Here is a 15010-nt window from a genome sequence, read left to right on the forward strand (position 1 = left end):
TGCAAAATAAAAATAATACAAAATGAATTAAAAAAATCAATAAAATTACAATTACAACAATACACTGCAAAAAAAAGTAGTTGCTGCCTTAATTTCAATCAAGTAAGTACCTAAGTACAATCAACTTGGATGTTTAAGTAATTTCAACTTAAATTACATTAAACTATCTCAAAAAATGAGTTGAAATTTGAAAATTAAACTTATTTTGCTGAGTTATAACAATGTAAAAACATATGTTGTCATAACTTATACATTTTTACAGTGATGTATTTGAACTAAAATATAAATTTTTTTTTTTTAACAATTTCATTTAATTGGGGTGAATTGTTAGCCTGACTACGTCAGACTTCGTACTTCCGCTCAATTTCAGTTCGCTTCTGTACTCAGTCTGAGATAGCGACCGTTTTCCCCGTTTTCCTCCAGCCTCAAAACAGCTGGCCAATCAATGAACAGAGGGCGGGCTGAGAGCCGTGACGTAGACGCTGATTGTACCGTGGATGCGTAGATTTACTTCACATAATCTGCAAAAGTCGTTCACAGCCATGTTCACTCCGGTATTTCGCTCGATGGTTTTGTTTTCGCATCATACGTGTGTTTACAGTGGAAGTTAGATGCGGCTGAGCCTGCGCATAACACACGTCATAACCAAACGTTATGTGATTGGCTTACGGGCAACCAATGATTTTAACCCCCCCCCCCACCCCCGCAAGAAAGAAAACGCTTTTCAATTATGCCATGCCAGACTCTGTCTACAAAGCAAAGCGAAGTAGCAGAGTTTGGTATTACCAGGCTAGTGAATTGTGACCTAGATGGAAATTTACCCATTAATACACATTCTTCCACTTTTGGCTAAACTTCAAAATGTTAAAAAACAGCTTTTTCAAAATTAAAATCATCCTTTTCTTTAAGTCAATTGCTTCTTTATCAAAAAAAGGGGCAATAACCTCAACATTAATTAAGCTTGCTTGGGAAAAAAAAGATTAATTGTTCAGATATTCAGACAGACTATTGGCTTTTCACAGTCTCTGAATTTTGGGCTATTTCATTAAAAAAAGGTGGATAAAGGTAGAGAAGGAAAGATGATGGAGCAATGACGTTGAAAAGAAGTTGGCGGAGAAGCGGGCTACGTTCGCAATCTCATGGGGAAATTGAGAAAGGAACAGCGAGAGATAAGCCCGAACCTCGGCATTACAAAAAATGCTCTGTAAAATAAAGACTCTGCCCTTTTTTAAGGTAAAGAGGATGGTTGAGAGGGCAGAGAAAAAGGCGCAAGTCCTCATTTTTGAGTCAGCTGTCGCAGTACTATTTGAAAAACAGGACACGCACCTGGTAGGACAGAAAAAAAAAGTGTGCTTTTCAAACCCACAGTGAGCCCAGACCACATCTTTCGCTCTGAGGAGAACAGAAGGCCAAATGCTGCATCTCAACTGGCTTTCTTCTGCACGAGCCTTTCCTTTTTAACCGCTTGATCTTCAGTGCTGGAGGTATCCCTGTCTCTGAAATTTACCCATGAGCACTTTTAACATCTAACCTGTATGTGATATCGCACCATCTGGATTCTTTGTTTTCGTTCTTGTCACACCCATGGGAATCCATCCTTATTTTATTTCTTCCCCAACTGTGCTACATTGAGAAGCTAATTATGGGTGTAGCGCTCGACCCTCGAGGCTGTTAAAAGTACCTTGTCACTGGCTCAGTTTGATGTGGCGTAGATATAGCCGAGTGCAATTAAGAAGAGTCGAACCTCTCTTTCTGTCGCTCTAATTCTCGCTCTTTTTCTCGCAGACAGGCTCTGACAGGACAATTTCTCCTCTGTGGGGGAAAAAGTAGGAGATCATGACACAGACTATCAATTACAGATAGAGGGACCACTAGTAGGGGGATTTTACAGTGGCATATTTTATCTAATTGTTGTCAAGTCAATACCTGTGAAAGATAAGAAATCTTCAGTCAAGGGTTGAAATTCTTCTGCTTTAAGGGCTGTTTAAGGACTTAGCCTAATATTTAAACCCCCAAAATGAGAAGTCAGTCATCATTTATTCACCCTCATGTCTTTCCAAACCCGTATTACCTTTTTTTGTCTGTGAAGCACAAAATAATGAACTTTGTAGAGAGTCCAAGCTGCTCTTTTCCTGTAAAAAAAGATGCTGTCTTAAATTTTGAAGTACAGTCAACTTAGATGTTTAAGTCATTTCAACTTAAATCACATTAAACTGCCTTAAAAAAAACTTATATATATTTTTTAAATCGCTTTATTTTTTGATGAGTTAAACTACTTTAACTCATCAAAAAATCGCTTTATTTTTTGATGAGTTAAAATAGTTTAGTATGAGTTTTAATGTAAAAACATGTTGTCATAACTTATTGATCATATAATTTTTTACAGTGTAAAAATGAATGTAGATAGCTCCTAAAATTATGAAAAGCACAGTAAAATGATCATTAAAATGGTTCATATGACTATATGTATTCTATGTTCTTCTTATCAAGGTATTCAGTAAGTTTGCGTGAGGAAAACCCCAAATTTAAATGATTATTCGCAGAGAACTCCACAGATATGGGTCTGAAATCTTGTTTGTCATCAAGCCGCCAGATTTTACATCAAACATCACAAAGCTACCATTGAGTGAAGATTAACAATAACGGCTTTTGATTTCAAAAAACGTAGTTTCTCGCATAAATCTTCAGAAAACAACGAACAATTACTTTTATGCTGCTTTTTTTATGTTTTTAAATGTCGCCATTCAATGGTTTTACGGGTTTAGAACAACATGAGGGGGATTTTTACTTTTGCGAGAATTGCACAGTTTACGCTCTGAAAATCAGGATGAGCACCACTCCTCGCAACCCAAAACACATCAATACTCAGAAATACTGTATAAATTAAGTCAATGTCTTACAAAGAGCAAACCAACGGCAAAACGGTCAAGAAATACTGCATGGGCAAACGGATACCAAGCATTTCCTGGCCGTTTTGATTTGATCTTGATTTTGAAAAGAAATACAATATTTACATGTAGTACCAACTCTCCTGCTCAATTAATGCTTATGTAAAAATACATAAACAGTTACCTAGAGTGTTTTCTACATTGAAGGTACGAAATAACTTTCCTCATGTTTGATTCACTAAAATGAGATGGTACATTAACGCATAAAGAGACGGAAAAAGTAAAATTGTTATAGTCCTTGTGAGGTCCAGCAGTGCCCCCTCTGATCGTAATGGGGGTAAACTGACCCAGGCGAGGAGGGGGGGAAAGGTGAAAGGCCGTCGAATATCAAAGAGGCGAAAGGCTGAGGGAAAGGAGGGGATTATTTGGTTAGAAATGGCCGTGACCCTCATGTTGACCTCGATGACCTCCTGACCCGTGCCTCTTGTGCTTTCTGCGCTCGTGGTGGGACTTGTGGTGGTGGCGTCTGTAGCGGTGAGATCTCCGTGCTGAGAATACAGGTATCAAGTGTGAATGAATTTGGCGATTCGGTTCTTTATATTGACTTTTAGCTAATAAAATCTGGACACTCACACTTTGTACAGATGATCTTGGGTCGGTCCCATTTGCCGTTGGCACGACACTTGGTAGTGGGGATGTGGCGCTGGAGGAAACCGTCACCGCACTGGTAACGCACAACAGAGTGTATGTCGTAGTGCGAACGCTTCCGTCCAATCAGGAAAGCGTTGTCCACGGTGGGCGGAGATCCACATAGGACTGCAAAAAAGACAATAATGTAAGATTACGAAAACATAAATTAATCTTGAATCAACATCATATTAATCAACATACTTTCTTAATATATGTTCCTGGAAATGTTTACAATTATGTCAGATATTATATTATTTCCATGGTACGGTAATAAACGGTGGCTATATTATTTTGTAAAAAAAAAAAAAAAAAAAAAAAAAAAAAGGTGAACTTAGACAACTGTATGAAAAATTTATATTTATTTTATTAATTTCCTAAAGATTACATTTAACGGTATTACTAAATTAGTGATTTTGCAGTTTAACTTTTAATGATCATTAGATGGAGGCAAAGCTAATTTTTTTTAAATAAATACATACAAAAATTAAATAAACAATTTGATTATAAAATGAGTAAAAATAAAACAAATTAAACATAAATCTATAACTATAAATAAATAATTTTAAACTAACAATTATTTATAACTAAATTATAAATAATTATAATATAAAGTAATTGTAATATAAAAAATATAAAAATTGTGTTTGAGGTATCATTACAACACAACATTACAATGTACAGTATGAAAATAAATTTTATTTTGCGATTTGCTAAAGATTACATTTAACAGTGTTATAAAAGTAGTGTTTTTAAAGCTTAACTTTTAATGCTTGTTAGATGAAGGTAAAGCTAAAAATAAAAATTAATTATAAGAACACTTTTATTATAAAATTAGAATAAAAACAAATTAAACATATTAGTTATGAATAAAAAATTAAATAAAAAATTATAAATAATTATATATGCTAATAAAAAAAGAGATGCATCCATAGTTCCTGGTGTCATTGTGAATGTTTCACTGTGAATCTTATTGCAAATAAAAATATATATATAATAAGAAATGTACTACTATTACTACTACTACTACTAATAAAATGTTTTTCCCCAGCCACCTGTCACATAGATCCCACTTTTAAAGATATAATCAATTCCTGATGGATAAAATCAAGTCCCACCTAACATTTTTTATTGAATACTCAGTTTAACTGCCACATTCCAGAGGTAAAATGGATTTCAAATGCTGTTCAAGATTTATATCTTGACAAATCAGAAGTGGAATATGAAAAATAAAAACAGAATTCTGCTGTATTCTGATTCAGCCATAAAGCACCATAGCCCAGTGACATAAGAATCTACAGCAGTGTCTCGCGGTGACATTTGACTGATTAAACTGGTTTAAAGAGCTTGTTTCACTGCAGTTCCTTTTACTTTCATTAGGTGGAGCCCTCGGAGTTGAACCTCAGTGTATTGCTTGACTGAAGATGGAAGCTGCTGCTAGTCGGCCTGTTATTTTGTTGCAGTGGGCCAGTAAACACCACAGGGAACCAATCAGGGCGCATGCAACAGTTAGCTTGTGGTTTACAGCTCCTCATATTCACACTCCTAAGAGCAAAGCTGTAACCCAAGGCTTGCCGCTACAATCACCTCAGCATGTTCATTTGGATGGAAACATCATAAAGCTGACCTGTGATTTGAGTGTTTAATGTCTTCACTCCGGCAGACTTTATGGCCTTGGCACTTTTCATTTTAGTTTTTCCCATTCACGTAAGATTTTCTTTATCAAATGCTCCAGAGAAAGTCGTGGCATTAACCTCTGTGAATCAAATCAATTCTGGCAAGGAACTGCAGGTTATCTGTAGCTCAGTATGGGCAGGAATCGCCAGCTAATCAGTGACGCTATGAGCTGGAATTGATCTGGGAAGTCAGCGGCTGGTTGTGAGCTTGATGAGTTTTGTTGTATGCCTTTTCAGGTGTGTGTGTGTGTGTGTTTGGTTCTTTGTCTGGAGAGAAAGCAATGTGACCTTCTAGCTTGAGGACAGCAGGCAAATGTCACACTTAAAAAAAACTCAATCCTGGATCCACACAAGCCCAACTCTGATTCAGCAATATATCATAAATAAATAATAGACCATAAAATCAATACTCAATTCTGGACACACTGTACACTCAGATACAGCAGACTCAAAAAGTATTTGGACAACTAAGCCATGCTTTAAAATGTATGAATGTTATTGAATAATATATTTTCACTGAGAAAACAAAGATATAAAATATTTTAACACATATTGTGATAGTTTAATCAAACTTGTAGGGTCATTAAAAACTAATTTCTAAAAAATAATTAAATAATTAATAATAAATAATTAAAATCAATATGCATATATGTTTTTTAAACTATCAAAATGTCGATTAAACTATCAAAATGTAAGGAAAAAAATAATTATATATATATATATATATATATATATATATATATATATATATATATATATATATATATATATATATATATTAATAATTGAAATATGATGGAAGACCAAAACACTGAACTTGGTTAAGGTATTTATCTGACAAAATTAAACTATAAAAAAAAATGCATATAAAAACAAAAAGCAAACTTAATTGATTCTATCTAGTTTTTGTATGTGTTTATTTTATATATACAGCAGGTTATATATATATATATATATATATATATATATATATATATATATATATATATATATATATATATATATATATATATATATATATATGACAGCCTGGCCAAAAATTATGTCCATACAATTTGGCATGTTTCATTGCATTATCACAAATAAAACAATTGACTCCAAACACAACTATGCAATATCTGTAATACATTTTTAATAATATTTGAATAAATGGTAAAGATGGACCTTATATATAATCTAATGCAATTGAATCCACACATTAAATAAATAAATGAACATACAAGTAAAGTAATAAATACATTTTAACTAATACATTTTAAATTTGCCTTACTTTTAAATTATGTTAATGTTAATATGCGGCAGTCATTTGAAGTGATTGACAATCTCACTTTTGTGTTCAACTGCAAGTAAAAAAGCCTTTTTACAGTGGCAGGAAAAGGAAAGTGGTTTATCGCAGCGCTACCATATCGACCAGCCAGAGCAGAATGCCCAAGGATGCATCACACCTCATTCATCCAAATATCAAAACTGGCAGGGAAAGTCAAGGTGATTAAATAACAGAGACATAGATAGGGGTTCTTGGACTGAGTCAGCATCACCCTGAGACTTGTGCTGAACACTTTGGACTCGGGCATCTTTACCTCCAGCAAAATCTGTAGCTCAGCATACAAACTATTACAACAAGAGAGAAGCATACTGGCAGTAGGTCTGTTTAAAGCACATATCTCATGAGATAATATCATGCATTGCTTCTCTATGCTCTTAAGGGATTCTATTATTGGTTTAAGGCTTCACTGGAGGGATTGCATGATCAATAGCGGTGACAGTTTGAATGATAGAATAACTGGGGGAGGGCTGATGGACAACAAAGGACAGCGAGGCAGGTGGTGGGGGTGGCTGAAAATGTTTCCCAGGTGGTCTTGCAAATGACAGCTGGCTGAGCTGTGTATGCGTGCCAGCCTTATGACTGTTTGCTCAAAATTGAACAAGCACACCATCGATTCAAATCAGTGGATACTGCCCAGAGTAACCCCTGTGCACACCATTACAATAACCATGGTAATGTGTATTTCTGAGAACTTCTTAGCTTTCGTCCAGTTAATTTGCCTTAGGAAGACTAAAAGAGACACTCTGGGTTCACAAGGGCCAACCGGAGAACAGGTCCATGAGAGGACGCATCTCAGAAAGCCAATAAGACTTGTTTCATTTAAACATGTATATTAAATGTAATATTGATTTGATGATGGATTTCAATGAAATATTATTTAAAGGTGCACTGTGTAATTTTTAGCGGGATCTAGTGGTGAGGTTGTGAATTGCAACCAACAGAAGTTGCGGTGGCCGACAGGAAAAGATGTCGTCGTCTGAGACAGCAGAGAGTAGCCAGTTAAGCAATGAGGTTTCTTTACAAAGATAAATAAAGAAATTAGGTTTACTTTATTATCATTGTTTCAGTGTTTTATTCGCTGACTTTAGCTAGTTTCTTTCCACGAGGAACAACATAGTGACTAAACGCGTTTGTCCGTTTAGGGCTACTGTAGAAACATTTCAATGTAAGAGGACTGGCGGTGTATGTAGATAAAAATGGCTCATTCTAAGGTAATAAAAACATAACGGTTCAGAATGTAATGTCTTTATACACCACTGAAAACATAGTTATGTGTATGATATTGCATTTCTGTCAACAGATCCTCCTAAACATTACACAATGCACCTTTAAGTATATACAGTAGATTGTAATCCTAATACCCAATATGGTGTTGTTTTTGAAGATTTTTCTGCAGCAAGTTTTTACCAAGTGCCAAGTAAGCCTACCACATAAGCTCAAACACATTTTTAATTATGAATTGAGTGTTAAATTATGGAACGGAGGTCAGAATTTCAAATGGAAGTGAGAAACATGTTTTTTATTGGCTCTCCAGAGCAGGTCCATCATGGTCTGGACCTCTTGAGAGGGATTCTCTGATGAACCTGTTCTCCGGTTGGCCCTCGTGAACCAGAGGTGCCTCTTTAAATCTAGCTAGGGCAGACAGACCCAATGGATTCCATACGCTCAGTCTGCTTCATATGTAAATGACCAGATAAAACAAGTCTAATGAGTCCATAGTGGTGTGGGTGAAGCAGACTGCGTCAGACCTAGACAGCTAAAAGTGGCTGAAGAGAACCAGTCATGTCCGTCATGTCATGATCGAGGCTTTGAACATGCAGCCCTCCTGAGGACCAACAATCACATCCTCAGAACAAAATGAGTGACAGTTATTGCTGAGGTCCTTGTCTGATTGCGAAAGACGTGAGAGGAATTGGCGAAGCTGGAAATGCTGAAAATGAAGCCGTACAAACTGACATAAAAAGAAACAATGCAAGGGAATGAATTTGGAATATGGGGCTTTGTTACAGAAATAATTCCCCCAAAATAAAAATTTCTGCCATTATTTATTTACCCTCATGTCGTTGCAAACCAGTAGGAGTGCGGAACACCCCAAAAAAAGATATTTTGAAGAATGATGGTAACCAGACCATCGACTTTTCCATTGACTTCCATTGTATTTTCTGACATATAATAAAGTCAGAAACAGTTCGGTCACCAGCATTCGCTAAAATCTCCTTTTATTTTCCACAGAACAAAGAAAGTCATACATGTTTGGAACGACATGAGGGCGAGTAAATAATGACAGAATTTATATTTTTAAACTAAAAAATAAATCCCTTTAAACTTTTGGGCCCGGTTGCATAAAGCACCTTAAGTTTTTCCCTTAAGTGTGATACTTAAGGGGCGATTTCCCCTTACCTAAGAGAATAACTTAAGGGTGTTGCATATAATCTCTTAAACGGTTCTCTTAGGTAAGGGAAACATTTAAGTGTTTCACGACAGCGATCCTGGATTCACGTTATAAATGTCTGTTGTTGCCATAGATACGCAAAACACTAACACGCCGCGTCGCGTCTAGGACAACTGTATCACACACCGGACGCGCACTTTCTCAGTTTATGGCCAGCAATATCGTTATGTTAAGGGACATTATGGAATTAAGATAATGTCTGTACGTTATGTTATGTTATGACTGTACTGTACAATTAAATATAATCGTTGCTATAAGTCTGCAGTCTGAACACTTTACCTCAGAGCGTCCGTTAACTGAATGAATTGAGAATATCACCTGAAAATCCGATACACACTAATTGTAGCCTACATTTATTGAATGGTTGCCGATTTATGCACATGTAAAACATATCCCACTACTGAAAACTCCCAGTTGCAAAAAAACGCAGTGCTATAAGCAGTTGTAACACCGCAGGTAAAGAGTGGTTGCGATGTGTGTGACATGCAAGGTCGCTCTCTAGTTTGTTAGCGATGTATTGCGCAAATATTGCGCGTCGATCAAATCGGTATTCTTGCAACAATTTTTCATCGCTAAAATGGTCCAAAGAGTTCTCCCTATCCCTAAAAATTCTTCTTGGCACATAATGATCTTCAGCTGGTTCGATAAATTCAGCCATGTAGTCTTATTTTTGTCCGTGTTACTCTTAAGGTTACGATTTCCAAACCTTAAGTTATACTTAGGGAAATGACCGTTAAGGGGTTTTATGCAACACTTAACGCTTTTTAAGGGATTATTTAAGTGAAAAAACAGCATTTAAGGGAAATTCTAAGTGTTTATGACGTTTCACTTAAAGAAACCCTTAAGTAACACTTAAGGGTTTTTTTCTGCAACACCCTTAGGTTTAAGGGAAACATAAGGGCGAACTTAAGGGAAAATTACACTTAAGGTGCTAAGGACTTAAAAACATGCAAAAGTATCATAAAACTGCTTGATATGATTCATGAACTATATTTTGAGTCTTCTGAAGATGTGATAAAAGCTTTAAGTGAGAACAAATCGTCGCAAAGAGTTGAATCTTTTCAATGAATCGTTGATCCGTTTCACAAAACCAGTCTGAATGATTTGTTCATAAATCTTATACTGATCAGATTCTGATCTGATTCCAAGTAATTGCATTGAAAAGCGTAACCAGTTCATTATTCAAAATGAATCTTTTTGTGTTCCACAGAAGAAATAAAGTCAAATGTCTCTGAGTGGCATGACAGAACTATCCCTTTGAAGAAGCAGGATGTATTTAAATCTAAGGAAGGGATATAACTGAAAGAGGATATGAGGAACATATCATGAAGAACATGAAGATGTGTGAATTAAGTTAACAAAAGGAGGTCAGCAATGGAAGAAACAGTACAGTGAGGTATAAAGCAAGGCGGTACAGTATTTGTCCTCTTTTCCGAAGCCTCCTCTCTCTCTCTCTCTCTCTGTCTCTCTCTCTCACCTGTGCCTTTCTTGCAGATGTAGGGCAGGTTGTAGTTGCAGGGCACATCGTTCCATTTGCCATTCTCATGGGCGATCATCACAACGCAGTCCTCTCCGCCCGCAAAGAAATTATCCGGCTGGTTCTCCCTCCAGTTCTCATATTGCTGGAGGAGGAATGGGGATATTTCAGGGCTAAATCCAAATCTCACAGCTTTACTAGGTATTTAGTGTACCGTCTTATATATCTGTTGCATTGCAAATGGGTTTTCAGATACATCTAATCGGTCTGATATAATACATTATATAAACTTGTTTGCTACCTAAATGGCTTAAAGAAAGACTTGTGCATCCATTTGCATAATCTATCTGATTATAATGCCTGTATTAAATACTGTGATTAGACTGATTAATTGTACTATATGTTCTGATACTTGTATTCTGATTCAATTTGTGTGTGTGTGTGTGTGTGTGTGTGTGTGTGTGTGTGTGTGTGTGTGTGTGTGTGTGTGTGTGTGTGTGTGTGTGTGTGTGTGTGTGTGTGCGTGCGTGTGTATTTATATATATATATATGTTAGAGATGAAAGCTGATAACCAATATATTGGCCAATAAATCGAAATACAAATTTTTATATAATTTTTGAGAGCCTGATTACAAAAACAAAAGTCTCACCATTAAAAGCCATGTTCTCATTATAATTTTATGCAGCCTATATGACAGACTAGCGCTGCACATGTTGCACTTAACTGTATTTTCCTTTTTAATGTGATTCCAATATATATATATATATATATATATATATATATATATATATATATATATATATATACATATACATATATATATATATATATATATACATATATATATATATATATATATATATATATATATATATATATATATATATATATATATATATATATATATATATATATATATATATTTATATATATATATTTTGTGCCAGTCTCACCAGATCCATGTTATCGGTCCACTGGAAGTCGTCTTCCACCATCCTGTCATTCAGACCAATCCATGTGTTCTCATGGCTCATTACTGTTTTAAAAGCACAAAACATTTCAAATTATTATTATTATTATTATTATTATTATTATATACATCCTGTATTTTAAATAATGGGACAGAGGTCAGGATTTCAATTGGGACCTCAATTTTTTATTGGCTCTCCAGAGCAGGTCCATCATGGTCTGGACCTCTTGAGAGGGATTCTCTGATGAACCTGTTCTCCGGTTGGCCCTCGTGCAACAGAGGTGCCTCTTTAAATCTAGCTAGGGCAGACAGACCCAATAGAGTCCCAGAGTCCATACGCTCAGCCTGCTTCATATGTAAATGACCAGATAAAACAAGTCTAATGTTTTAAAAGCATGAAACAATTAAATGTTTTCCTATTAAAAACATATATTTCAAAAACATTGACTCTGTGGGACATCCAGCACATATTTTAAACACTCTTTTTGCCATACATTTGATGGAAAGACTTCATTAATACCATGTATAACCAACAACCTGGAAGACCACTAAAAAACAGGTTAATACAAGGTGTAAATAGGGTCTTAGTGTCATAAAATGCAGTGGTAATGCTTCCCCTTTAGGTTCAATTCTGCTTTATGTCTCCTACAGGGCCACTGGGAGCCGAGCGATGGTGTTATCACAATCACAATTCAAGCTCAAGCCAGAAGCCATCAGATTGTCCCCAAGATGCATTTGAGAGGATTTTTTTTTTTGGTCTGGGTGTAATGGAATTTCAATCATGGTGTTACTGATTAACATCATTACAGGGCCCATTAATCTTCCTAATGGCTGTGCCCCCTTTATTGCAGGGGTGGAGATGTCCATTTTCAAGGCGATTAAACACACTTTTTGGTGAGCGCTGTGGCTCTGTGAGCAGACAGCATGCTGTGAGAGGCCACATCGAGAGTCATTACGCTGGATTTAGGCTCGACCAGGGGCGGTAGACATAATGCAATCTGTGCCGTGCGGGAGGTCAGCAGTCCTGTCTCTTATCTAAGTTATGTGGCTTGCTATTAATGAATCTAGGCTATGCAAAGAGTTTTAGTCAAAGCTAATTGGGTGAAACAAACACAGTTTAGCCAGAGTTATCAGCTGTTTTATAACCAACAGCATTCTACAAATTACAAAATAAAATAATTGGTTTCCTTTCAAACCATGAGTGTGAATTTTAATTGGCCACACCCCACAGGAAGCAGAATTTAAATGACAGGAAGTGAGGATAAAAAATGTAACTTCACTGAGAGCCCGCCCACTTTTTCAGTTGCCTAGGTTTCGGAAGTATTTTTCCCATAGAGATTTTTAAAAAGTCTTATAATAAGAGTTATAAGACAAACAAACCCAACCAGCTACGAAGTGAACCACAACATTATAAACTTTGATTTGAAAAAAGTATTTGAAAATTATGCAAATCACGGTTCAAGACTGTGTACTTAGGTACTTAGGAAGGGAAAGAACAACATATTTTCAACATATTACAAAATATGCATATATTTAAGTGCTTCGAGAGTAGGGAGACTCTATCACATCATTCGCAGTGCTTCATCAAAGAGGGCAGGCACTGAAGAGCTCTTTTTTGCACAATTTGCTTGTTACGATTCTTTGCAGAATCATGAGTAATTGTTTTTTTACCTCTGAAATCTGGTGTTAAGCATCTGCTGTTTTTTCAAAAAAACTTTAAATAATGCGGGCTGGCGGCTTCTACAAAAGCATAAACCATCAATTAACAATCTTATAGTCCACACACAGTAGGTCTGTATGGCTTTAAAAAGTTAAATTTTTTACTTCTGGAACCTGACTGTTGCAACCTATTGATAGAAATTCAATAGATAATGCAATTCTGAGAAATTAAGATAGTGTTCTTTTGTCTATCTGTACCTCCTGTTAAAACAGCAAGTTTGGGCTAGTCATTTGCAATTGATTTTAGAAGGATCTAGTCATGAAAGCATTTGATTGGACAAAAATGTGTAGTCCAGGATGAGTCATCAAAATTCTGGTACATTTTCCTGTAAGAAAGACTGTAAACTTTAGATTCATATACACAACCATTCAAAGTTTTGGGATTTGGTAAGATATTTTTATTAAAGAAATTAATACTTTTATTAATCAAGGATGCATTAAATTAATCAAAAGTAACAGTAAATACATTTATAATGTTACAAAAAAGATTTCTATTTCAAATAAATGCTGTTCTTCTGAACTTTCTATTCATCAAAGAAACCTGGGGGTAAAAAAGCATCACTATTTCCACAAATTTTTTAACTGTTTTCAACTCTGATAATAATAAGCAGCAAATCAGAATAATAGAATGGTTTCTGAAGGATCATGTAGCAATGAAGACTGAAGTAATGGCTGTATAAAATCATCACTGGAATAAATTAAATTTTAAAATAAATTATTATCAGTTATTTTAAATTAAATTAAATAATATTTGACAATATTACAGTTTTTACTGTATTTTTGATTAAATCAATTCATTCTTGGTAAGTCTTCTTTTGAGTAGTAGTGTAAAAGTTTATTTTTAGAAGTACACAAGCATACTGAACCTGCAGAACATTAATTGCGCATTTGTTTAAATTGAGTAGATACTGACCATTAATGAAGTCCTGCTCTTGTGTGGAGTGGATACTGGCCAGGTGACCGCTGTGCTCTCTGCAGTCCTTCTCAGCGTCCTCCCATGTGTGTCTACGGGTGAAGTACCTGTAGCAGTGGCCGTGAAACTTCCTCCAGTTGTGCTCGCAACCCTCAGTATCTGCGTTGAGAGAGAAAGAGAGTGTGAGTTACAGAAAAGAGTTTGAGACATTAGCGAAAATGCTACTAGATAGCATTTAGCATTATAATTAGCATAACAATGTGAGTGAAAGTTTAACTGAATGAGAGATTAGCATGAACTTCTTAGTATTTGTTTTTTTCATGGTGTTTAAAAAGACCATTCAGCAATAATCTCACACATAGCTACATGCTAGCCTACTTAAGCACTCAACTTTAGCTCCTCTGAAGTGACACATCCATGCGTTTTATTCGCCTCTCTTTGTTGTGTCACTCTAATCCATGGCTGTGAGCATAAGCAGTTTAGCATTAGCAAAAACACGTCTTAATCTATTCAAATGACAACAATCTAGAGAAACGTCTTCTGCAGCTAAGTTCAAACGGCTAATTAAGCCCTGTCACATCCTTGTCAGAACTGCCTCTTTCTAACCCTCTGGGACTCTACCGCATCTTGGTACACGAGGAACAGAAAATCTCTACTTTTCTGAGCGTGTGTGGCTTCGTACATTTGTGTATGTTTGAGGGTGAAGGTTTTAGCCGTCCCAGACTCCCCATTTTACGAAGCTCCAAGCATTTTACTCCTAGCAAATTCAAAGCGACATTGGTAAATTGGCTGCTGCAAATTGGCCCGTATGGGCCTCTGTTTAGCATGCAGATGGGGGCGAGAGCTGCCTGAACACAGGGCAGAGGAACAGAATGTACCGCAAGAAAGTATTTAAGGCG

The 15010-nt window shown here is 35.9% G+C and overlaps 1 protein-coding gene across 1 annotated transcript in view; it reads right to left on the bottom strand.

The window, feature by feature from the left end:
* Positions 1-3317: 3317 nt before the first annotated feature.
* Positions 3318-15010, bottom strand: part of ncanb (neurocan b) — a gene marked incomplete at both ends in the record, with an annotated part of 82943 nt that continues 71250 nt past the window's right edge. The window contains 5 exons of the mRNA XM_081384599.1: positions 3318-3436; positions 3522-3704; positions 10508-10652; positions 11463-11545; positions 14112-14270. Coding sequence (XP_081240725.1) covers positions 3318-3436; positions 3522-3704; positions 10508-10652; positions 11463-11545; positions 14112-14270 — 689 coding nt within the window. The remainder of the gene's footprint in view (positions 3437-3521; positions 3705-10507; positions 10653-11462; positions 11546-14111; positions 14271-15010) is intronic.

Source organism: Scardinius erythrophthalmus (genome assembly GCF_964197995.2).
Source record: "Scardinius erythrophthalmus genome assembly, chromosome: 14".
In the NCBI taxonomy this organism is placed as follows: Eukaryota; Metazoa; Chordata; class Actinopteri; order Cypriniformes; family Leuciscidae; genus Scardinius; species Scardinius erythrophthalmus.